The 19,488-nt window shown below is 61.9% G+C and overlaps 2 protein-coding genes across 5 annotated transcripts; one reads left to right on the top strand and one right to left on the bottom strand.

Annotated features, from left to right (window-relative positions):
• Positions 1-128: 128 nt before the first annotated feature.
• SIRT6 (sirtuin 6) lies at positions 129-8,603 on the top strand. The gene is made up of 8 exons (XM_058729029.1): positions 129-268; positions 2,059-2,180; positions 2,547-2,735; positions 4,788-4,847; positions 6,677-6,772; positions 6,850-6,930; positions 7,439-7,562; positions 7,683-8,603. The coding sequence occupies exons 1-8, from the start codon at positions 203-205 to the stop codon at positions 8,022-8,024; spliced, it is 1,080 nt and encodes a 359-aa protein (XP_058585012.1). The 5' UTR covers positions 129-202; the 3' UTR covers positions 8,025-8,603.
• Positions 8,604-9,283: 680 nt separating this feature from the next.
• On the bottom strand, positions 9,284-18,068 carry CREB3L3 (cAMP responsive element binding protein 3 like 3). 4 transcript variants are annotated; one of them, XM_058729019.1, is made up of 10 exons: positions 17,921-18,068; positions 17,261-17,389; positions 16,306-16,576; positions 15,291-15,403; positions 14,571-14,705; positions 13,680-13,786; positions 11,724-11,792; positions 10,477-10,561; positions 10,222-10,318; positions 9,284-10,010 (listed from the first exon to the last, which is right to left on the bottom strand). In XM_058729019.1, exons 1-10 carry the CDS (start codon positions 17,945-17,947, stop codon positions 9,697-9,699), a joined length of 1,347 nt encoding a protein of 448 aa, XP_058585002.1. In that variant the 5' UTR covers positions 17,948-18,068; the 3' UTR covers positions 9,284-9,696. The 4 variants fall into 4 exon arrangements, with proteins under 4 accessions (XP_058585002.1, XP_058585003.1, XP_058585000.1 ...); XM_058729020.1 differs by having other exon boundaries at positions 10,222-10,274; positions 14,571-14,708; XM_058729017.1 differs by having other exon boundaries at positions 14,571-14,708; positions 17,921-18,066.
• Positions 18,069-19,488: the final 1,420 nt, after the last annotated feature.

A 19,488-nucleotide genomic window follows, 5' to 3' on the forward strand; every position in this document is an offset into this window, starting at 1 on the left:
CCCGCTACCTAAGGAAGCGGGCTCCTCTCTGCCAGCAGTTGAGATGGCGCCTGCGGCGTCAACGCGAGGCGCATGCGCCTTGGAGGGAGAGGCTGGCCGCGCAGGGCGGAACGCGGCTCCTCCTTCCTCCCCGCCCTGCCCCGTTTCCGGCGGAAGCGGCCTCAACAAGAGAAACTTTATTGTTCCCGTTGGGGCGGCGAGGATGTCGGTGAATTACGCGGCGGGACTGTCGCCGTACGCGGACAAGGGCAAGTGTGGCCTCCCCGAGGTGAGCGCGGCCCGGCGGCCCGAAGGCCGCCCCCAGCGCCACGGGCTGGGCGGGGCCGGGCAGCAGCGGGGCATTGTGGGAATCTCGGGAGGCACTGAGGCTAGACAATGGGAGGGACTTCCCAGTGGGGAGGGGGCGGGAAGTGACGCCCCCTGCTCTCCCGGGGACTGGAACAGCCCCCCACCCCCCAGCCCCGGGTCGGCCCCGCGGGATAGAGGGAGGGGCCCGCGTCGGTGGAAAGTCCTGAAGTTCTCTGATGGGGGAAGCCAGGGACGGAGTTGCTGGCGGAAGGCACCGCAGGGGCGAAGGCGAGGAGATGGAAATAAACACGCTTGGGGACCAAACTAGGCCACAGAGGTTTCCAGAGCCAGGGCCCGAGGGGCCTCCCGTGCCGGGCTGGGCAGCTGACACTTTATCCTGGGGGTGGTGGACAAGGGTTCTAGGCGGGATGATCGTAGGTACGTGTCAGAAAAGACCCCCTCGCCCACTGCAGGACTTGGGGCGAGTCCTTCCCTCTGGGTCCCCTCTCCCCTTCTGGAAGCTGGGGGGGCGGGGGGGGGGGAAGATTGCCCCCATCCCCCAAAGGCTGGTCTGTGAGGTATTTAGTTGCCCTCAGAATCCCCCCGGAAGTCCCTCTCCTCTTCCTGCCAGTCTATTAGCTGGATTCCACAAACATTTATGGGGCGCCTACTGTGCACCGGGCACTTCCTAGGCCCTGGGGCCCCAGTAGGGACCGAGACAGACAGAAACCCCTCGTTCTAGAGGGGAGACAGACGAAGGGCAAGTCAATGCAAGAAGTCAGATGATAGCAAGCTTCAGGGAGACCAGTAAGGCTGGGAGTCGCGAGGAGAGCCGGGGCTGCGTTGAAACCAGGGCCCAGGAGGCACCACTCAGATGACTTCTGTTTTCTCCTTTTTTTTATTGTGGCGAAACACACAACGTGAGAGGTACCGTCTTCCCATTTTTTAACTACACAGCTCAGTGGTACCGGATACGTTCACGCTGTTGCGCAGCCACCCCCACCCTCCATCTCCAGAACTTTCCATCTCCCCAAACGGAGACTCTGTCCCCATGAAGCCCGGACTCCCCGCCCCCTGCCCCACCCCTGGCTCCCAGCGTCCGCTCTCTGTCTCTGCGGACAGGACTCCTCTGGGGACCCCCTGCGCGTGGGGTCGCGCAGCGTCCTTCCGTGTCTGGCTTCTGTCGCTGTGCACGGTGTCCTCCAGATCCATGCACGTGGCGACAGGTGCCAGGAGGCCCTTCCTTTTGGAGGCTGGATCGTATTCCGGTGTGTGGATGGACCGCACTGTGTTTATCCTTCATCCGTCGGTGGACACTGGGGTCGATTCCACGTTGTCACGGTTGTAAATGATGCTGCCATGAACGTGGGTGTGCAAGTGACAGGACTTCTCAGCCAAGACCTAAAGGGGACGAGGGAAGAGCCATGTGGGAGAATTCCAGGCAGAGGGCACAGCCTGTGCAAAGGTCCTGAGGCAGCACCAGGCCTGGCGTGTTGGGAGGAAAAGTGAGGAGGCCCCGAGTGGCTGCAGCAGAGAGGGGGAGGAGTTGGGCAGGTCGTGTAAGGCCTCAGGCCGCCGGGAGGACTTAGGTTTCTACCCTGAGGGATGCTGGAGCCTTGGAGGCCTGTGGGCAGAGGCGGGACATGAGAAGAAGCCACTTTTTCCAGTCACTCCGCCCTGGGCAAGGCAGGGGCATCCCCATCTGTGGCTAGCCGCCTTGCCACAATGGGACATGTTTTGACCCCTCCCTTCTGCTCTGTCCCCGGACAGATCTTCGACCCCCCGGAGGAGTTGGAGCGGAAGGTGCGGGAGCTGGCGCAGCTGGTCTGGCAGTCCTCCAATGTGGTGTTCCACACGGGGGCCGGCATCAGCACCGCCTCGGGCATCCCCGACTTCAGGTCTGTGGGCACGGAGGGGAGGTTGAGGCAGCACCTGCTGCCATCCCCCCCTGGGGGATGTCGGGCCGGGAAAGACCCTGCCCTCACAGATGTGTCCCTTTAACTGGTGCCACATTCCACTCACACCCCATTGGCCAGAATGTGGTCACCTGACCCCACCTAGCTGCAAGGGATCCTGGGGAATGTAGTCTTTTGCCTGGGCTCGCTGGACCTGCCGGCCTATTGGGATCCTCTTACCTTAGAAGATGGGAGGATTGGTATTAGGGGTAATCAGCTCCTAATGCAAATATTTTTCTCTCTTTTCTCTCTTTTTCTGTCTCTCTGATCCCCGAACTCAATGTGTCTCTCCCCGCCTGCCACCTTCAGGGGCCCCCACGGCGTCTGGACGATGGAGGAGCGGGGCCTGGCCCCCAAATTCGACACGACCTTCGAGAGCGCGCGGCCCACGAAGACCCACATGGCACTGGTGCAGCTGGAGCGCGTGGGCCTCCTGTGCTTCCTGGTCAGCCAGAACGTGGACGGGCTGCACGTGCGCTCCGGCTTCCCCAGGTGACGCCCGCGTCCGGCCCCGCGCCCTCCGGGCCTCGGTCTCCTCGTCTGTAAAAGGGGGGGTTTTGATGGGCCGACGCAGGGGGGCAGCCGGGAGCGGCGCTGGGCACTGGGTGGGAGCCCAGAAACCAGAGCTGTCCTGTGTCATCAGAGCTGCCCGGGCACAGATCGAGAATTGGGGTGCCGTTTCCCGGTCCCGGGGGGTGATTCCAGCCCTGACCACTCGGGGGCTCCGGCGGCCCGGACTATGGCCCAGACTGCCCTCAGGTCCTCAGCTGCCAGCCCCACAGCCTGGCCACGGGCCGGGCCGCTATGACATCCCCCTCGGGGCGAGGCCGGGGGAAATTGGGCGTGGGGAGGAGGGTGCTGAGAATTTAGAATGTTCGTAGTTGGGTTTTCATATCCCTCGTTACTGCCTCCATAGTGAACGTGAACCCTAGTAGGGCAAAGGACTGACTTTTTTTTAGGTGTTTTTTTTTTTTTTTTAAGTGTATTCATTTATGTTGAGAGAGAGTGAGTGAGTGGGGGAGGGGAAGAGAGCGAGGAGGAGAGAGAGAATCCCAAACAGGCTCCACACTCAGTGCAGAGCCCGGCGAGGGGCTCGAACTCACAAACCGTGAGATCACGACCTGAGCTGAAATCAACTCAGACGCTTAATTGACTGAGCCACCCAGGAGCCCTCTCCCCCCTCCGCCCCCAAAGATAAAATTTCTCTAGAAGTCTGGCAGTTCTCACAACCTAGAGATGTTGCCACGTTTGGGGACTTCACCCTTTCGACATGTAAGTACCTCAGGAACTAACTAAGCCTCCAGCCCCCTCTGGCTCAGGGTTACCGTCGGGCTCCGGTCTGGGCCGGAACCACCGGTGTCTTATCCTTCGGGTCAGACCGATTTACTAGGCACGTGGCTACAGGCCTGCCCCTCGGGACCTGTGTAGACATTTCTAGAAACAGAAGCAAACGTTTTCTCACTGTGTAGTGAGTACGTTCAGCGGCACGGGAGGTTAGGGCTTTTACGGGCATGTGGGGAAAGCCGGCGACGTCTGTCCCCAAACAGCCGGACAGCACGGTGGGGTGGGGGCGCGTCGGCAGATCGGGAGTGGGGCACAGCCACCCGCTGGCACGCTCCTTCCCGGAGGCGGAGGGCAGCGCCTTGGGGGAGGCCGGCAGGAGTCCACCTGGGGACCGCAGTGCCTCTGACCTCCTGCACCGTGGATTGCACACCCGCGTGTGCCCAGCCATCCCTGGCACGCACCGCCCACGCCTTCACTGCGTCACCGGTCTGTGTGTGTGTGTGTGTGTGTTGGAGGAGGAAGCACTAATCCCCCAGCACCCGCTGTGTGCGGACAGGAGCAAAATGGGTCACAGCCAACGACTGTTTTGCCCAGCGTCCACCGTGTGCCACATGCTGTTCCAGACATAAGACACAGAGTGCACAGGACAGACAGGAGCTCTACCCTCCCGGGAATCATGTAGGAGGGAGGAAACAGGCAGAAGACAAGACAAACCAGCCGAGTAAATTCTGTGTCAGGCGGTGATCCTTGCCGTGGACCCAAAGGGGAAATTTGGGCGGGAGTTGAAGCCTCTACCAAGTAGGTCAGGGAGGCTGTGACATTTGAGAGGTGACAGAGGGAGCCAGGGGACGAGCCTTCCAGCTCTGATCATTGTTCTTCCAAATAACCCAGAAGCTGGACACTGTGGTCCCATTTCACAGATGGGGACGGAGGCCCAGAGAGGCTGAGCGACCTGCCCAAGGTCACACAGCTGGGAAGCCAGGGGAACCCGGAGGCGACCCCACATTCCTCTCCTCAGGCTTCTGATTTGCAAACTGGGGGTTAAAATTCCTGTCCTGCAGCCCCCGGTAACACTTGGTGGTTCCAACACAATTGTGGATGGCTTTTGTGAAGGGAATGGTCTGCCCATGTGCAGAGGTAGGGTCAGCCATGAGGGCCAGCAGTCCCTCCGGCTCAGAGAGGAGGAGGGCTCGGTGCTCTGCCCGAAGCCTCAGGAACCAGAATCCCACGCCGTGGCCAAGTGGCTCTCTCCTTCCGTAGGGACAAGCTGGCGGAGCTTCACGGAAACATGTTCGTGGAGGAATGCGCCAAGTGTAAGACGTGAGTGCCACCGGGGGGCGGGGGCGGGGCGGGGGGGGGGCGAGGCGTGGACAGCCCGGGCCGCTTACTGCTTCGCTTCCCATCACGAGGAAGGGCCTTGTGAGTCGCTTCGGACGTTGCCAGGGACCCAGGGAGGGGCAGGGCTGGGGCCTGAGCCTCCAGCCCGTGAGGCTGGGGGCACGAGTTCCTCCCGGAGAGGGACGTCCGTCCCCTGCACCCGTAACAGACAGCCAGAGGCTGAAAGGCGTAAAACAGAAATCTGTCGGCTCCCAGCCTGACAATTTTTTTTTTTTTTAATTTTTTTTTTCAACGTTTTTAATTTATTTTTGGGACAGAGAGAGACAGAGCATGAACGGGGGAGGGGCAGAGAGAGAGGGAGACACAGAATCTGAAGCAGGCTCCATCCAGGCTCCGAGCTGTCAGCACAGAGCCCGACGCGGGGCTCGAACCCACGGACCGTGAGATCGTGACCTGAGCCGATCTCTGGTGCTCAACCGACTGAGCCACCCAGGTGCCCCACAGCTCCCAGCCTGGAAGCGAGAAGTCCAGAAGGGAGGCTGTGGGGGAGGCTCCTTCCTGCCTCCTCGTGTTTTCTGGATGTTTCTCACAGTCCTTGGCTAACCACCCGCCTTCCCCCGTTGTCACGTGGCCTCCTCGCTGTGTGTCTGGGTCTGTCACAGGGGCATCAGTCCTGTTAGATTGAGACCACTCTACCCCAGTGTGGCCTCGTCTTGACTCTATATCTGCAATGATCCTGTTTCCAGATAAGGCTACACTCTAAAGTATTGGGGGGTCAGGACTCCCAACAGGTCTTTTTGGAGGGACACAATTCAACCCATACCAGAGTGTGACAGAGGTAGGACCACCCGCTCTGGGAAGGCCGAGCCAGAGCCCTTCCTGGAGCCAGGGCCATCGGGGCGCGTCTCCTCCCCGCTGGCTGAGCGGTGGCCGCACAGGTGGGGTTCCCCCCACTGCAAAAAAAGCCCTTGTCCCCCACTTTATTTCGAAAACTTTCAAATCCATAGGTGACTCACAAGAAGAGTACGATGAACCCCTACCTCGCCTAGACCAGGGCTCAGCGAGCTTTTTCTGTAAAATGTGTTCAGCTTCGTGGCCCAGACAGTGTCTCTCACGACTGTGGGCTCTGCTGATGGGGCACGAGGGCCGCCACGGACCACACGTGAAGGAATGGGCGTGGCCGTGTGCCAATAAAGCTTTATTCGTGGAAGCAGGAGGCTGAGGGCCAGATTCCACCTACAGGGCCATAGTTCGCCGGTCCTGACTAGATCCGACAACCGTTACCGTTCTGCCACACTTTGTTGGTACTTGCTGTGCTGTTGAGGGGTAAGTGGCAGACCGCCTGGCCCACGACCCCAGAAGCCTCGAGACTCTACCTCCCTCCCAGGCGCTGCGCTCTCCCGTTGGCGCGGCCGCAGCGAGCTGTAAAGGAGGTCAGGGTAGTGTGAGCACCCAGGGCCTGGCCCGTGTTCCCAGTGGCTTCTGGTTTTTTTGTTTCCTCGTCACGCTTTGCGTGTCGTCATCACATCTCTTCAGGCTCCGCTGTCTGGAACGCTCCCTGCCCCTTCTGTTGGCTTTGGGGTGCGGCCCAGCCAGCTGTTTTGTGGAAGGCCCCCGTCCCCTGCTCTGGGTTTGTGGGATGTCTTCTTGCACTTAGAGTCTGCCGTGCGGCCCCCCCCCCCATTCCCCTGGGACAACAGCTCCCCCCAAAAGAACAAGAGACACGCCAGTGGGACCCCTGCGCGGGTGCCCCGGGAGCAGGTGGTGGGCTGACCCAACCCCTGCGGGTCCCCCTTCCTCCCCCGACACAGGCAGTATGTCCGGGACACCGTCGTGGGCAGTATGGGCCTCAAGGCCACGGGCCGGCTCTGCACCGTGGCCAAGGCCAGGGGGCTGCGTGCTTGCAGGTGAGTGACCCTTTGCTGCGCCCGGGCTCCAGGGGAGGGTGCGCGTCTCCATCTGACCCCCCTCCCCCCCCCTTCAGGGGTGAGCTGAAGGACACCATCCTGGACTGGGAAGACGCCCTTCCTGACCGGGACCTCACCCTCGCCGACGAGGCCAGCAGGTCTGACCCCACGTGAGCCCAGACCACGAGGTTCCAGCACGGGAGGGAGCCATCAGGAAAGGCTTCCCCGAAAGGGGTGGCCACACCCTCACTGGGCCTCGCTGGCCCCATTGGTGACAGAGCCTTCTCACACCCTGTACGCCAGTCTCCTGCGGCGGGCAGGGAAACGGGCTTCAGCAAGCGGATGCCTCTGGCCCATGAGGCCCAAGCATCGGAGGTCACGCCCGCATCAGCAGCCCTGCTTCTGGCCGGGTGGGGAGGCTGCTCCGGGCAGACGGGAAGCTGGCACAGGTTGTGGGCGCCCTTGAGAGGAGAGAAGGGTGTGAAGCGAGCTGCCCAGGCTGGTCTGGGCGTGTTCCGGAGCACCAGGCGGCTGGTGGAGCACTGGGGCTCGAGCCAGGAGGGGCTGGCGGCCTCTCGCACCTTGTGGGGCAGGAGTAGGGCTGCCGAGACCTTTGTGGGGGGGGGGGGGGGGTGGAGGGGCTCAGTCTCACCCTTCTTGTCCCAGGAACGCAGACCTGTCCATCACCCTGGGCACCTCCCTGCAAATCCGGCCCAGCGGGAACCTCCCACTCGCCACCAAGCGCCGAGGAGGTCGACTGGTCATTGTCAACCTTCAGCCCACCAAGCACGTATGTGCTGAGCCCACCCTGACGTACCCCCTGCTCCAGCCTCCTCCCGTCCAGACCCCTGCCTAAGCCTGGCCTGTCTTTGCACCCTGCCCCCCGCCCCCCCCCCCCCCCCCCCCGCAGGACCGCCACGCCGACCTGCGTATCCATGGCTATGTGGATGAGGTCATGACCAGGCTCATGGAGCACCTGGGCCTGGAGATCCCCGCCTGGGACGGCCCTCGAGTGCTGGAGAGGGCGCTGCCCCCCCTGCCTCGCCCGCCTGCCCCCAAGCTGGAGCCCAAGGAGGAGGCCCCCACCCAGCTCAATGGCCCAGCACCCGCCAGCCCCAAGCCGGAGCCCTCCGCCAAGCCCTGTACCCAGCACAACGGCTCTGGGCCTACCAGCCCCAAGAGGGAGCCGCTGGACAGTCCTGCACCCCACAGGCCCCCCAAGAGGGTGAAGGCCGAAGCGGTTCCCAGCTGACCAGGGGGCCCGGGGAGGGTGGGGCTTTTTGTAGAGACCATGGAGTCATCTTTTCTTACTGTTCTCACTTTGTTACTTGTACCTGCCCTTGCGGGTGGGGGGCAACCTCAGGGTGCTGAGAGCTGGGCTCCAGGCCCCAGGGCAGGCCCACCCCCCACTGCCTGTCTCTTTATCTTGAGGGGCCTGTGGTGTGGGCCTGGGGAGGAGCATTTTCACCCTGGACGCTGACCTTGGAGCTGACCCCAGGCACCTGCTCCTCCCTGTGCCCCAGCCCCTGACTCAGGATGCTCTGGGGAGGTGTGGCCAGGCCCTCCCTAGTTCCCAGCCTAAGCAAGAGTTAACTCCCTCTGCCCCGGGGCCCTCACACTCCCCATCCCCTGCCTCCCCCAAATCGCCTTCATGATCCCTCCGGGAAGGTAAGGGGGGGCAGAGCCACCTTTTTGGAGCCAGACTTCTTGGGGGCACAGACAATAGAGGCTTGCACTGCCTTTGGGGCTAGAGGGAGAAAGAGGCGTGTCCACCTGGTTCCTCCAGACTTCCAGAAAAGTCTTCAATGCAATAAAAGCAGAAATTCTTGCATCTGAGTCTGTGTTTAACATCCACGACTTTGTGCCGGGTCCTAGTCCCGGGGAGAGCGGGGCAGGGGGTGCAGAATGCACGGTCCCCTTGCCCCCTGTGGAGTCTGCCTGGGCCTCCCTGCAATCCAGGCCTGGGGGGGCCGTGGAGGAGGAGGGCAATACCGCAGCGGGAGCTCCTGGCGCCCTCTGTGATTATATACTCCTGTGCGTGGTTTCTGGATATTTTCCCCCCACTGCTAGGCTGTGAGCCCCTTGATGAGAGCTGCCAGTGGCCTTGGGCCTCGTTCCCAGCCCGCCCCCCACCTCCCTGCACCTGCGCAAAGCGGGTGGGGCGGGGCGCATTAGGAGAGCGCGGGCACAGCCGGGTTCCGGTGAGATCCCTTCACTTCCGATGCCTCGGTCTCCTCATCCGTAGAACGAGCGAGGCGGGCAGCGCGGCCCCCCTCCCAGGAAGGCAGCTGCCCTAGATCGTCCGAGGACGCGATGAAGGGCCTCCTGAGGCCCCCAGAGACCTCGGGTTCCAGGCGCGCCGCGCTCACCGCTCGAGGCCGCTCTCCAAGGTGCTGAAGACACTCCGGGCGTCTGGCCGGCAGCCTTTCCACCCCACTCCCCCTTCCGAGGCTGGCCCAGACGCTCCTTCCAAGAGCCGAGGAGCCCTAGACAACGCTTTGTGCCAACGTGTTCTGTCAAAATACTTTATTAAGGATCACTGCAATCTTAGAAAAGAGGCGCGGCTGTGGGCTGCGGTTCTGGGGCCGGGGTCCCCGCAGACTCAGCCAAGCGTACAGGGGACAGGAAGGAGTCCCGGGGCAGGGGAGCTGTCGAGGCGTGGTGTGTGCGCGTGTCTGTCTGAGTCTGTGGATCACTCTGTATGTGCCCGTTCCTTTCTTTGCCTGGGTGTGTATTTCTCGGGCTTCGTGGCCCTGCGCTTGTCCTGTGTCTGAGCGTGTCCGGTGTGTGCCTGGGTCCGCGGGTGTGTGGCTGTGACTTTGTGCCATCTCCATCGTGGCACTTCCGCCTCTCACCCCCATGCCCGTTGCTGTCCACAGAAGGGCCCCTAAGCAGAGAGGCCCGGGGGCACGTCCGGACGGTGCTCACAGCTCCTCCCCTGCTGCCTCCAATCCCCCACGCCCAGGGCTGAGCGCTGGCTCAGGGGCAGTCCAGTCCAGCAGGGTGGCCCGGTTCAGCTTCTCCGTCGAGTTGTCTGCGATCAGGGTCGAGTTGTCCAACTCCTCCGTCAAGTTGTCCAGAGCCGACATGCCCTGAGGTTCCCAGTCTGCCCTGGGGCTGCCTGGAGACCCTTCCTGGGACGCGCCAGCTTTGGGCCGTGGTCCTGGGACCTCGGAGCCTGGTGTGGCGTCGGGGGCCACACGGGACGCAGCGTCGTTGTGCAAAGTTCTGGAGAAAACTGAGCAAGGGTTGGCAGGGTCACGAGGGACGGGCTTGGGGACTGGAGGCCCTCCGTCCTCTGACCCCAGTCTCAGGGAGTAGCAGCAAGGAGCCCCCCTCCCCCTGCCAAGCCCCAGAGGCCCAGTGCAGGGGCTCAGGGAACCAAGGGGATTGTGTCCATGGTGCAGCCCAGAGGGGTTTTGAGGGCACAGCTTCCCCGGCCCACCTACCTCGAACGGGCGCGTAGTCTCCGGCGCCCTCGGCCTTGCTGGCGACGAAAGGGCTAATGGAGGGCAGGACGATGAGGGCAAAGGAGAGCAGCAGGACCTGGTGGAGACGGGGGAGGTCACCCCATCCCTCCCCCACCCTGTGAGCAGAGACACCGAGGCCCAGAAGACACCGGGGGCTCACACTGCGCTCATCTCGCCACCCAGACCCCTTTGCCAAGGCCGAGGACGCCCGTCATCCTGGGGACCGGGACTTACCGCTATGCAGGTGCCTGTCTGGGCCGACTTGCTGGTGGACTGGACCACAATGGCCTGGAGCTTCTTCAGCTGCTCCAAGAGGGACCTTGGCAGGAATGGGCAGGCCTTGGCTGAGCCCCCCGGGGCCGTGGTCTGGCCCCCATCCGTTTCCGGGGTCCCCCCAGCCCGGCTGACGTCTGAATCCCATCCATCCCTCATGGCCCCGCTGGTCTTTAAAGTCCCAGACTCTCCCTCGTCGCTTCAACAAATCTCCCTGAACATCCCACCCACTTGAACCCACCCACTTCTCTGCCACCCCACCCCCGTGACCCGGGCTGCCATTATCTCTCACCAAAATGCCCACCCCAGCCTCTACTCTGGACCCCCAAGGCCTCTCTTGCTCCCCTAGGGTTCACGCTCCAAGCAGCAGCCAGATGGCACTTTTCAGACGTGAGCAGGCTTCTCTTCTCTTGACCCTGCCAGGGCTCCCACGCCCCTGGGGTCAAAGCCCAAGTCTTCCTCGTGGCCCCCAAAGCCCCCCACATGACCTGCCCCACTCCCTACCTGCCCTCTCCTTCTTCTCCTTCTCCCTCCCCCTCGCTTACTCTGCTGCAGCCACACGGGCCTCCTGGCTGTAACTCCAATGCGTCAGACCCAATTCTGCCCCAGGACCTTTGCACAGGCTCGTTCCCTCTGCACCAAGGACATTAGTCCCCCAGATCTTTTTGTAGCTGGTTCTTTCTCATCCATCAGGTCTCATCTCAAAAGCTATCACATCTGACCTCCCTGCCCAGAGTAGCGCCACCACCCCCCACCCCCCCACTCGCTCTCCGGGGCCTTAACCTTGCTTCACTCTTCTCCTCAGTGGCTATCGCTATGTGAATTATCTTTTACGTATTGCCCTTTGTCTTGAGTCCGTCTCCCACCAGACCATGAGTTCTTTAAGTAGGGAGGCTGTCTGTGTCGTGCTGTGGTTCCAGTGCCCAGAACTACGCCTGGCACAGACGAGATGCTAAACAAATATTGAATAGACGGCCGCGCCGTGCTTCCGGCCTCTGGCCGTTCGACTGCCGTTTCCTCCACCGCAAACGCCTTTCCCCAACTCCAAGTGCCCTCCTCCATGCAGCCCACACCCTTGCTAGGTGGAGCCCCTACCCCCTGCTCTGCTTTGCCATCACAGAGGCTGTCCCCCACGTTGTCCACCCCTCCTGCAAGGGACTCTGGGGGCCGGCGCCCCTGTCCTCTCCCATAGCTGGACCGAGACTCACAGGTTCTGCTTCTCCAGATGCAAGACTTTCCTCTGAAGCTCCTGGTTCTGGGCGGTGCAGGCTGACATCCTGCAGGGACAATGCCACAGTGACCTCCAGAACCCGTGCGTCACCAACTAGCTCGACTGACATCTCCCTGGGGGGCCCCATTTTACAGGCAGGGGACCCAAGGCCAGAGAGGGGAAGTCACTCATCCAAAGCCACCCAGCAAGTCTGTGGACAGGGCCCCACGTCTGCACTGATGTGGGGGCATCGCTCCGGTCTGTGCCCCGAGGATGGGCCGTGGAATGCCAAACTCGGGCAGCGATGCTTCCAGAAGACTGAGTGGGAGGGTGATGGGGAGTCCACGGGGAACCAGGTTACAGTCCTCACCCTCCCTTGTGACCTCAAGCCGCTCTGCTCTCTGACCTCAGTCCCCTCACCTGTATAAAGGGGCTACGATTACCTAGTTCACAGGGCACTCGGGAGAACAACACGAGATAAAGCTGATCAGGGGCTTCGCAGATTGCATCTGAGGACTAAGACAGTGGTGACCGAGTCCATCCGGGGGTTCCCAGATCCAGGCTGGGGGACCCACCTTTCCCACCTGTATCCATCTGTGGGCGTGGTCTGGCCCCAGACCACCCAGATGTGGGATTGAAATACTCAAATCCCCATATGACGATATGTCCCAGGCAAGAGAGTACACCCCCCCCCCACCCCACGGAAAGGCCCTCCTTCTGGATGACTCATGGGATAAAAATAAGAATCCAGGACATAAATTAGAGAAGATTCAAGGGCCAGATGGTAATGCCAATTGTGTAAATCACGATTCGAGAGGTGCAGCTAACACAGTGCGGAGAGGGACAGACCTTCGCCAACCTTCACGCAGCTCAACAAGCTGGACGCACACGTGTTGAAAGTTCGCAAGAGAGCAACATAGCAACCCCCCCCTCCAAAATCAAACATCAAGGTGGGGGGGGGGCATACCAAATCTAAGAGCAGAAGTGGAAGAATACAAAAGTACAGGTGGGTAGGAGGTAAAAGCCAGAAAGCCACGCTTTGAAAAGAATAATTCAATAAATAAGTCTCTGGCAAGATTAATCAAGAAGGCAGGGGCGCCTGGGTGGCTCCGTCGGTTGAGCGTCCCCCTTCGGCTCAGGCCAAGATCTCACGGTTTGTGGGTTCGAGCCCCGGGGCATCGGGCTCTGTGCGGACAGCTCGGAGCCTGGAGCCTGCTTCGGATTCTGGGTCTCCCTGTGTCCCCCTGTCCCTCCCCTGCCGACAGCACAGAGCCTAGCAAACTAAAACGAGAGAACTGGGAACCATTGGATGTCGACGCGTTTGCAGTGAGCGAGCAGCTTCCCGGACAAGTACGGCATCCCAAAACTGACATGGGAAGAAAGAGAAGACCCAGGTAGACCTGGAACCTTCCGTCAGGCCACTCCCGGCTTAGAGAGTGGGTTTGCTCGCGCGTTAGGCTTCTGTTAAAGAAGGCAAAGGAGCCTGTCCCCTTACAAGAGTTAAGAGAGCGGCAGTTGGTGAGAGTGGGGTGCGCGGGGTTTCGGAGGCGGATGTTCTGCCGAGAACGATCTCTCCTCTGTCCTTGCCACACACAACACGCACCATCAAGGAAACGACGGCAGCTCTGAGGACCCGTGGGGCTCACGCAGGGGGGGTAAGCACCCCAGCTCCAGGCAGAGCCCCAGGGCAAGATGGGTAATACATCCTCCTTTGTTGGTGCCTCACGTTCCAGGGGATAAAGGGACCCGGAGCCTGACCTCTGCCATCTCCGGGCATCTTCCCACGCTTGTAATTCACATGACAAATGACCTCTCCCCGAGAGAGAAAGGAAACCTCTCATTTTCTCAGCCCCCCCCCTCCGACACTGTGACCTTAGCCCCATTGCACGGCTCTCCCTGGGTCTCGGTCCCCTTCCCGCACCCCAGAAGGGCACCCCGGGGGCCCCAGCCTTACCGAGTTTCCAGGCCGTCAATATATTCCTTCTTCTTTTTCCGGCTCTCTTGGGCCGACTGCTTGTTCCGGATTTTCCGGCGGATTTTTTTCAGCGCTCGCTCTTCATACTGCACAGTGACACGGTAGGGTGGGGGGAGGGTCCACCCTGTTGTCTGGCCCCCATGACCTCACCCCTGCTCCTCCGGGGGGAGCCCTCCCAGACCCAGGGAGCTGGGGGCAGGCTCCCCATGACTCGAAGACCGCTTTCGTCCCCCTGAACTCGTGCAAAGTCTCCGGGGTGGGCGGGGGGGGGTCCGGGTCCCGAGGATTTTCCCAGATCCCAGTCCCAGGTAGGAACCGGCGGCCACACTCTGAGCGCTGGTGCGAGTGCGCCACCTTCTGGCCATGTCTGGGCACAGCGCCTTTCTGGGGCCCCGCGGACGTTCCGGTGGCGAGGGCGAACCCAGGTCTTGACACTGAGCGAGAAAAGGCTGGGCGGGGGCTGCGGGCGGAAGTGTGGGCGTGGGGGGGGGGGGGGCACGGCCATGGAAACCGTGTGTGAACACTCCTGGCCAGAGACATTTTGGCGACCGATTCAAGCCTTGACAAAAATGCAGCGCGGCCCAGTCGAAGTCCGTGTGCGGGTCGAGGGTTGGGGGAGGGGGCACAGGTCACCCCTTTTGGGAGCTGTGGCCTGCCAGGGGCTACGAGGCAGCGCGAAAGGCACAAGGGAGGCCTCCCGGGGCCCAAACCGCTGCTGCCGGAAAGGCCACCCTTGGCCCCCCGGGTGTGGGGCTCTGCCCGCTGAGCTGGGCTCAAGGACGAATTTCGGGGCTCCAGGGACGGACGCGTCCTAACACTCGAGGGCGGGTGGCCGCAGAAAAGGGGGCGAGGCCCGGGGCCAGGGCTCACCTTGGTGAGGGGCAGCTGGGTGGGCAGGGTGAGGCCTTCTTTGGCCAGAAGCTTCTTCTCGTCCTCTGTCAGCACCAGCTCCTGGCAGTGCTGGGTCGCAGGCCGGGGCAGGTGAGGGGCCCCCGGGTGATGCTGCTGCTGTGGGGGAGGGGGAGAGGGGGACATGGCTGGGGGGGGGGCGGGGAAACAGCCCCCCGGGGGCGAAAGAGACACCGGACCTGGGACACTGTGGGCGCGTCTGCTGCGGGGCCCCCGCTGGCCCTGGGGCCGCAGAGAGCGAGCACCAGCCCCCAGAGCCGGCACTTCCGCATCCGGGAACCCAGTGGGCGAACCAGCGTCCAGCCGCGGCGCAGGTCACGATCTCGCGGTTCGCGGGTTCGAGCCCCGCGTCGGGGCTCCAGGCTGGCAGCTCAGAGCCCGCTTGCGATTCTCTCTCTCCCTCTGCCCCTCTCCCCTGCCCCCCCCCCCGATAATAATAATAATAATAATAATAATAATAATAATAATAACGGGAAAAGATGACGCATTTAAGGCATTTAAAAGAGTGGCCCGTGGTAGGTACTTGGTAAGTTTCAGCTGTTTTAAAAAACGTTATTACGACGACCCACCCCGTGTGTGACTCAGTCTTCCCGTCTCCGAAATGGGAGGCCTCGGGGCCCTACGAACCCCGGCAGCCCCGCAAGGGCTGAAGTTCCGGGGCGTGGGGTCCGGGCTGCTCACCAGGTCGCCGCCGCCGCCCGAGAGGAGGAGGTCTTTCACTGTGAGGCTGCAGCTCGAAGGCAGGTCGGCCAACTCAGCCCGCTCCTCACGACGGAGGCCCTGGCTCCACATTTCTGAGCAGGGCAGATGGAGAGACAAAGACGCGGAGGGGTGACGCGCGGGCCCCTGAGCTCCCCGCTTCTACCTGCCTCCTCCAGCAAGGCCGCCAGGATTGACCGCAACTAGCTATGGCCCCAAGGCCCCGGGTTGAGGGGAGCATCCCCGACCGGTGCCTCGGTCTTCCCTCCGATGGAAAACGGGAAGCCGATTCATCAGGACCCACTGATGGGTCCTGGCAGTTGAGGGACCCCTTGGCAGTTGAGGGACCCACTGCCAAGCCAGGAGGGACCGGCTGTTATTGGCCAGGGTTACAGGCTAGGTCTCCAGCCGGCTTGGCCTTATCTCCCCCTGGTCCTCGCCCAGGTCTGATTCACCTGCGGCTCCCTCCCCCTGGCACCCTGCAGACTGGAGGCAAGGTGCTCCCCAGAGCACAGACTCCGGGGTGGCTCAGCTCTCGGTTCTTATCCCGACTGTGCAGAGCTGTGTGGCCTTGGTGAAGCGACCAAACCTCTCTGAGCTTCCGTTTTGTTAACTCTCCAGCGAGTCTAATAAGAGCTGAAGGGACAGAGGACGGCCCTGCCGGCGGGGAGGGGTGTCGTCCGCATCAGGCCAGTTTTCCCCAGATCCAGGAGGGGAGCGTCTGAGGCCTGGGGTCCCCGGACCTCACGCCCTGTCACTGAACGTCTACTATGGTCCCGGCATCGAGGTACAGAGATGTGGTTGGAAGCGTGGCGCCTGGAGCGGGAGCCAGGCTGCAGGGGCTGCGCCCCAGCTCAGCAGCTGTGACTCATGGCCTCACCTCACGGGGACTCCATTTCACCGTCCGGGAAATGGGCCCATGACAGCATCTGTGTGTGAGTGTGGGTGCCCAGCGCCTGGCACGGGCAAGGGCAGTGAACAAAGAAGGAGGACCCACCCAAGTCTATGGCCACAGACGCGTCCAACACTTGGGCCACTGGTCCGGGGGGCCCGGCGAGGCAGGGGGCTCCCGGGTGGTAGGAGGGGCAGCCCGCGGGGGTGGTGGCTGCCCCACTGCGTGGAGGGGTGTCCTGGGAGTCGGAGGGCAGGTCTTCAGAGATGCCACTGTCACTGGCTGCAGGAGACCAGATCGGGGAGCTGGGCACCGAGTCTCCAGAAGCCAGGATGGAGTTGAGGAAATCATCAGAGTCTGGGCCTGGCAGGACCTGCTGGGGCAGAGAGAGAAGGGTGGGCATTAAAACCTCTATGCTGGGGGCGCCCGGGGGGCCCAGTCGGTTGAGCGTCCGACTTCGGCTCAGGTCATGATCTCACGGCTTGTGAGTTCGAGCCCCGCGTCGGGCTCTGTGCTGACAGCTCGGAGCCTGGAGCCTGTTTCCGATTCTGTGTCTCCCTCTCTCTCTGCTCCTCCCCTCGTAGCACTCTGTCTCTCTCTCTCTCTCTCTGTCTCTCTCTCTCTCTCTCAAAAATAAACAAACATTTAAAAAAAAAATTTTTTTAAACCCTCTTTGCTTTGTTCCTGATTGCTGTGTGACTGAGCAAGCCACTGATCCTCTCTGGGCCGCACTTACCCCTTCTGCCAGACAGACGAGCTAACGCTCCTTCCTCTGGGGTTGTTGGAGCCTCAACACAATCTCGTAGCATGGGTACCACCTGAGGCACAAGCCCCGGATTGGAGTTCAAACCCACCCCCAAACTGCTGTGTGACCCTGGACGAGTTACCGCCCCTCTCTGGGCCTTGGCTTCTCCACCTGTAAGAAGCTAATGTCAGCCACCCCTTAGGGTGGCTGAGAGGCTCAGCACAAGGATGTGCTTTGCTGAGAGCGGGCGCCGTGAGCCCTAAACGCTGCACGGAGCTGAGCGAGGCTCCGGTCTGAGGCCTGGCGTGCCCTCACCTGGTCCTCGAGGTGGCCCCAGTCCTCGCCCAGCTCTACGTGTCTCAGGATGCCGTCCTGATGGTCAAACAGCAGGTCCAGGAGCTCCAGGCTGCCAATGGGGCCCATGGGACCGGTGGAGGAAGCCATCTGGGGCAAGGAGGGGACAGGCGTGAGGGTCACACAGCCCCCTCTCCTCCCACCTCCCATCTGCACACCACCCCGAGGTCCGTGGGCCTCAAGTCCCCGCCCCCCACCCCCCCTCAGCCCCCAGGCCGGCCCACCGCTGCCCCTGGAGTTTCCTTCTCCAGAAGGGCCAGGAGCTGACACGGGCTTCCTCAGGGCATGGGAGCTGATTTCTTTAAAAGTGCCAGAAGGTGCAGGCACGGGGGGGGGGGGGGGGGGGGGGGGGCAGGGGGGAGGGGAGCAGCCTGGTGGACCCCTGGGGGGGCCGATGAAACTAGCTCCCTCTCCCCCCTGCCCATCCCTACTCTCCCCTCCCGGAGGAAAGACAAGGGCAGCCCCAGGACGGAGGCAGGACTTCCCCGTGGCACGCTCGCTCCGAGCCCCGGTCTTCCCATCCGTGCAATGGGGGCGCGAGGCTCCTTCCACCTCTGGGAGTCTGGGGAGGGTTTCCTGGCTGAGACCTCCCTCTCCCGTGGCCCCCCGGGCACGGCTCACCTTTCCAGCTGCTAAATCCCCATTCATGAGGCCGGCCAGCTCTGCCCCCAGCCGCCTCCTGAGTCTGCCCAGATCCGGAGCTCACCCCACAACCGGGCTCCCAGGCTCCCCGCGCTCCTCTCTGCGGCTCTGTAACCGCCCCCAAAAGATGCTGAAATAGCGTGGGGAGGTCCCGGCCCATCCCCGGGTGCCGATTGGGGGACCGGCACGACGGACAGGGTTCAGGGCCAGTGGCACCAGGGCAGGCTGGGGGAAGGGAGGGAAGACCGTTATCTCGATGTTTTGTGCTTTCCTGGCCTGCAGTGGGCAAAGGCCAAAGTCTGGGGTGCCTCAGCTTTGCCATGACCTCTCCCCTACTTCCAGGGACTGTTTCTCCTCTGAGTCCCGGGACGTTGGGCTCCAGGAGAGCCCAGGGCCCCTGACTGGGTCCGGTCCACCCTCGGGACAGGACAAAGCCAAGAGGCACGGCCCAGGCCTTTGCTGAAGTCGCCCCCTCCTGCCAGAAGCTGCCTTCCCCCCCCCCGGGGGCTGGCAACCTCCTACCCACCCTCCAAGCCCTCCACAGACAAACTTGAGCAGCGCCCCCCCCCTTCCTGCTAGAATCTTCTATGGGTCATTTACTCACTGAATGTGGATTGAGCCAAACTGGTTCCCACCCCAGGGCCTTTACACTGACTGTTCCCCCCGCCCAGGACTAACTCCCCTCCCCTCCCCCTGTGACTCTGGACTGTCTTCACAGGTTCATAAATGTTCAATTATTTGTGAACCAGCCCAGATGGCTGAGAGGCGGTGGGTGACCCCTGCCCCCAACAGAGGAGCCCTGCCCCATGGCTCTTGGTGACATCACGGTTGTCACGGAACCCCCTCACCGTTGGAAATTTTCTCGTTTGTTTCCCTGGTTTTTTGTCTTCCCTCATTTCTCCCCTCCCCACCCCCCCACCCCCAGGGCCTTGTGGGCTAGAATGGAGTTTCTTTTGTTCTCTGCTGGGCCCCCAGCATCTAGGAAAGTGCCCGGTACAGTGGTGCTCAATCAGCTCTCGCTCACGGAGCGCCTCCTGCGTGCCCACCACTTTTAAAAGTGAGCTCTGGGGGCGCCTGGATGGCGCAGTCGGTTAAGCGTCCGACTTCAGCCAGGTCACGATCTCGCGGTCCGTGAGTTCGAGCCCCGCGTCAGGCTCTGGGCTGATGGCTCAGAGCCTGGAGCCTGTTTCCGACTCTGTGTCTCCCTCTCTCTCTGCCCCTCCCCCGTTCATGCTCTGTCTCTCTCTGTCCCAGAAATAAATAAAAAAAAACGTTGAAAAAAAAAAAAGTGAGCTCTGATGGGGCGCCTGGGTGGCGCAGTCGGTTAAGCGTCCGACTTCAGCCAGGTCACGATCTCGCGGTCCGTGAGTTGGAGCCCCGCGTCAGGCTCTGGGCTGATGGCTCGGAGCCTGGAGCCTGTTTCCGATTCTGTGTCTTCCTCTCTCTCTGCCCCTCCCCCGTTCATGCTCTGTCTCTCTCTGTCCCAAAAATAAATAAAAAATGTTGAAAAAAAAAAATTAAAAAAAAAAAAAAAAAGTGAGCTCTGA

Source organism: Neofelis nebulosa, chromosome 4 (assembly GCF_028018385.1).
Source record: "Neofelis nebulosa isolate mNeoNeb1 chromosome 4, mNeoNeb1.pri, whole genome shotgun sequence".
NCBI classification, from domain to species: domain Eukaryota; kingdom Metazoa; phylum Chordata; class Mammalia; order Carnivora; family Felidae; genus Neofelis; species Neofelis nebulosa.

Coding starts and splice junctions, on each gene's coding strand:
- CREB3L3 (XM_058729017.1), bottom strand. CDS start 17,947: ATGAATGGGGATTTAGCAGCTGGAAAG. Junction 10,562..11,723: donor CATCTGGAGAAGCAGAACCT/GTGAGTCTCGGT, acceptor ATTCCTGCCAAG/GTCCCTCTTGGAGCAGCTGA. Junction 10,319..10,476: donor AGACAGGCACCTGCATAGCG/GTAAGTCCCGGT, acceptor CGTCTCCACCAG/GTCCTGCTGCTCTCCTTTGC.
- SIRT6 (XM_058729029.1), top strand. CDS start 203: ATGTCGGTGAATTACGCGGCGGGACTGTCGCCGTACGCGGACAAGGGC. Junction 269..2,058: donor GCAAGTGTGGCCTCCCCGAG/GTGAGCGCGGCC, acceptor GTCCCCGGACAG/ATCTTCGACCCCCCGGAGGA. Junction 6,773..6,849: donor AGGGGGCTGCGTGCTTGCAG/GTGAGTGACCCT, acceptor CCCCCCCTTCAG/GGGTGAGCTGAAGGACACCA.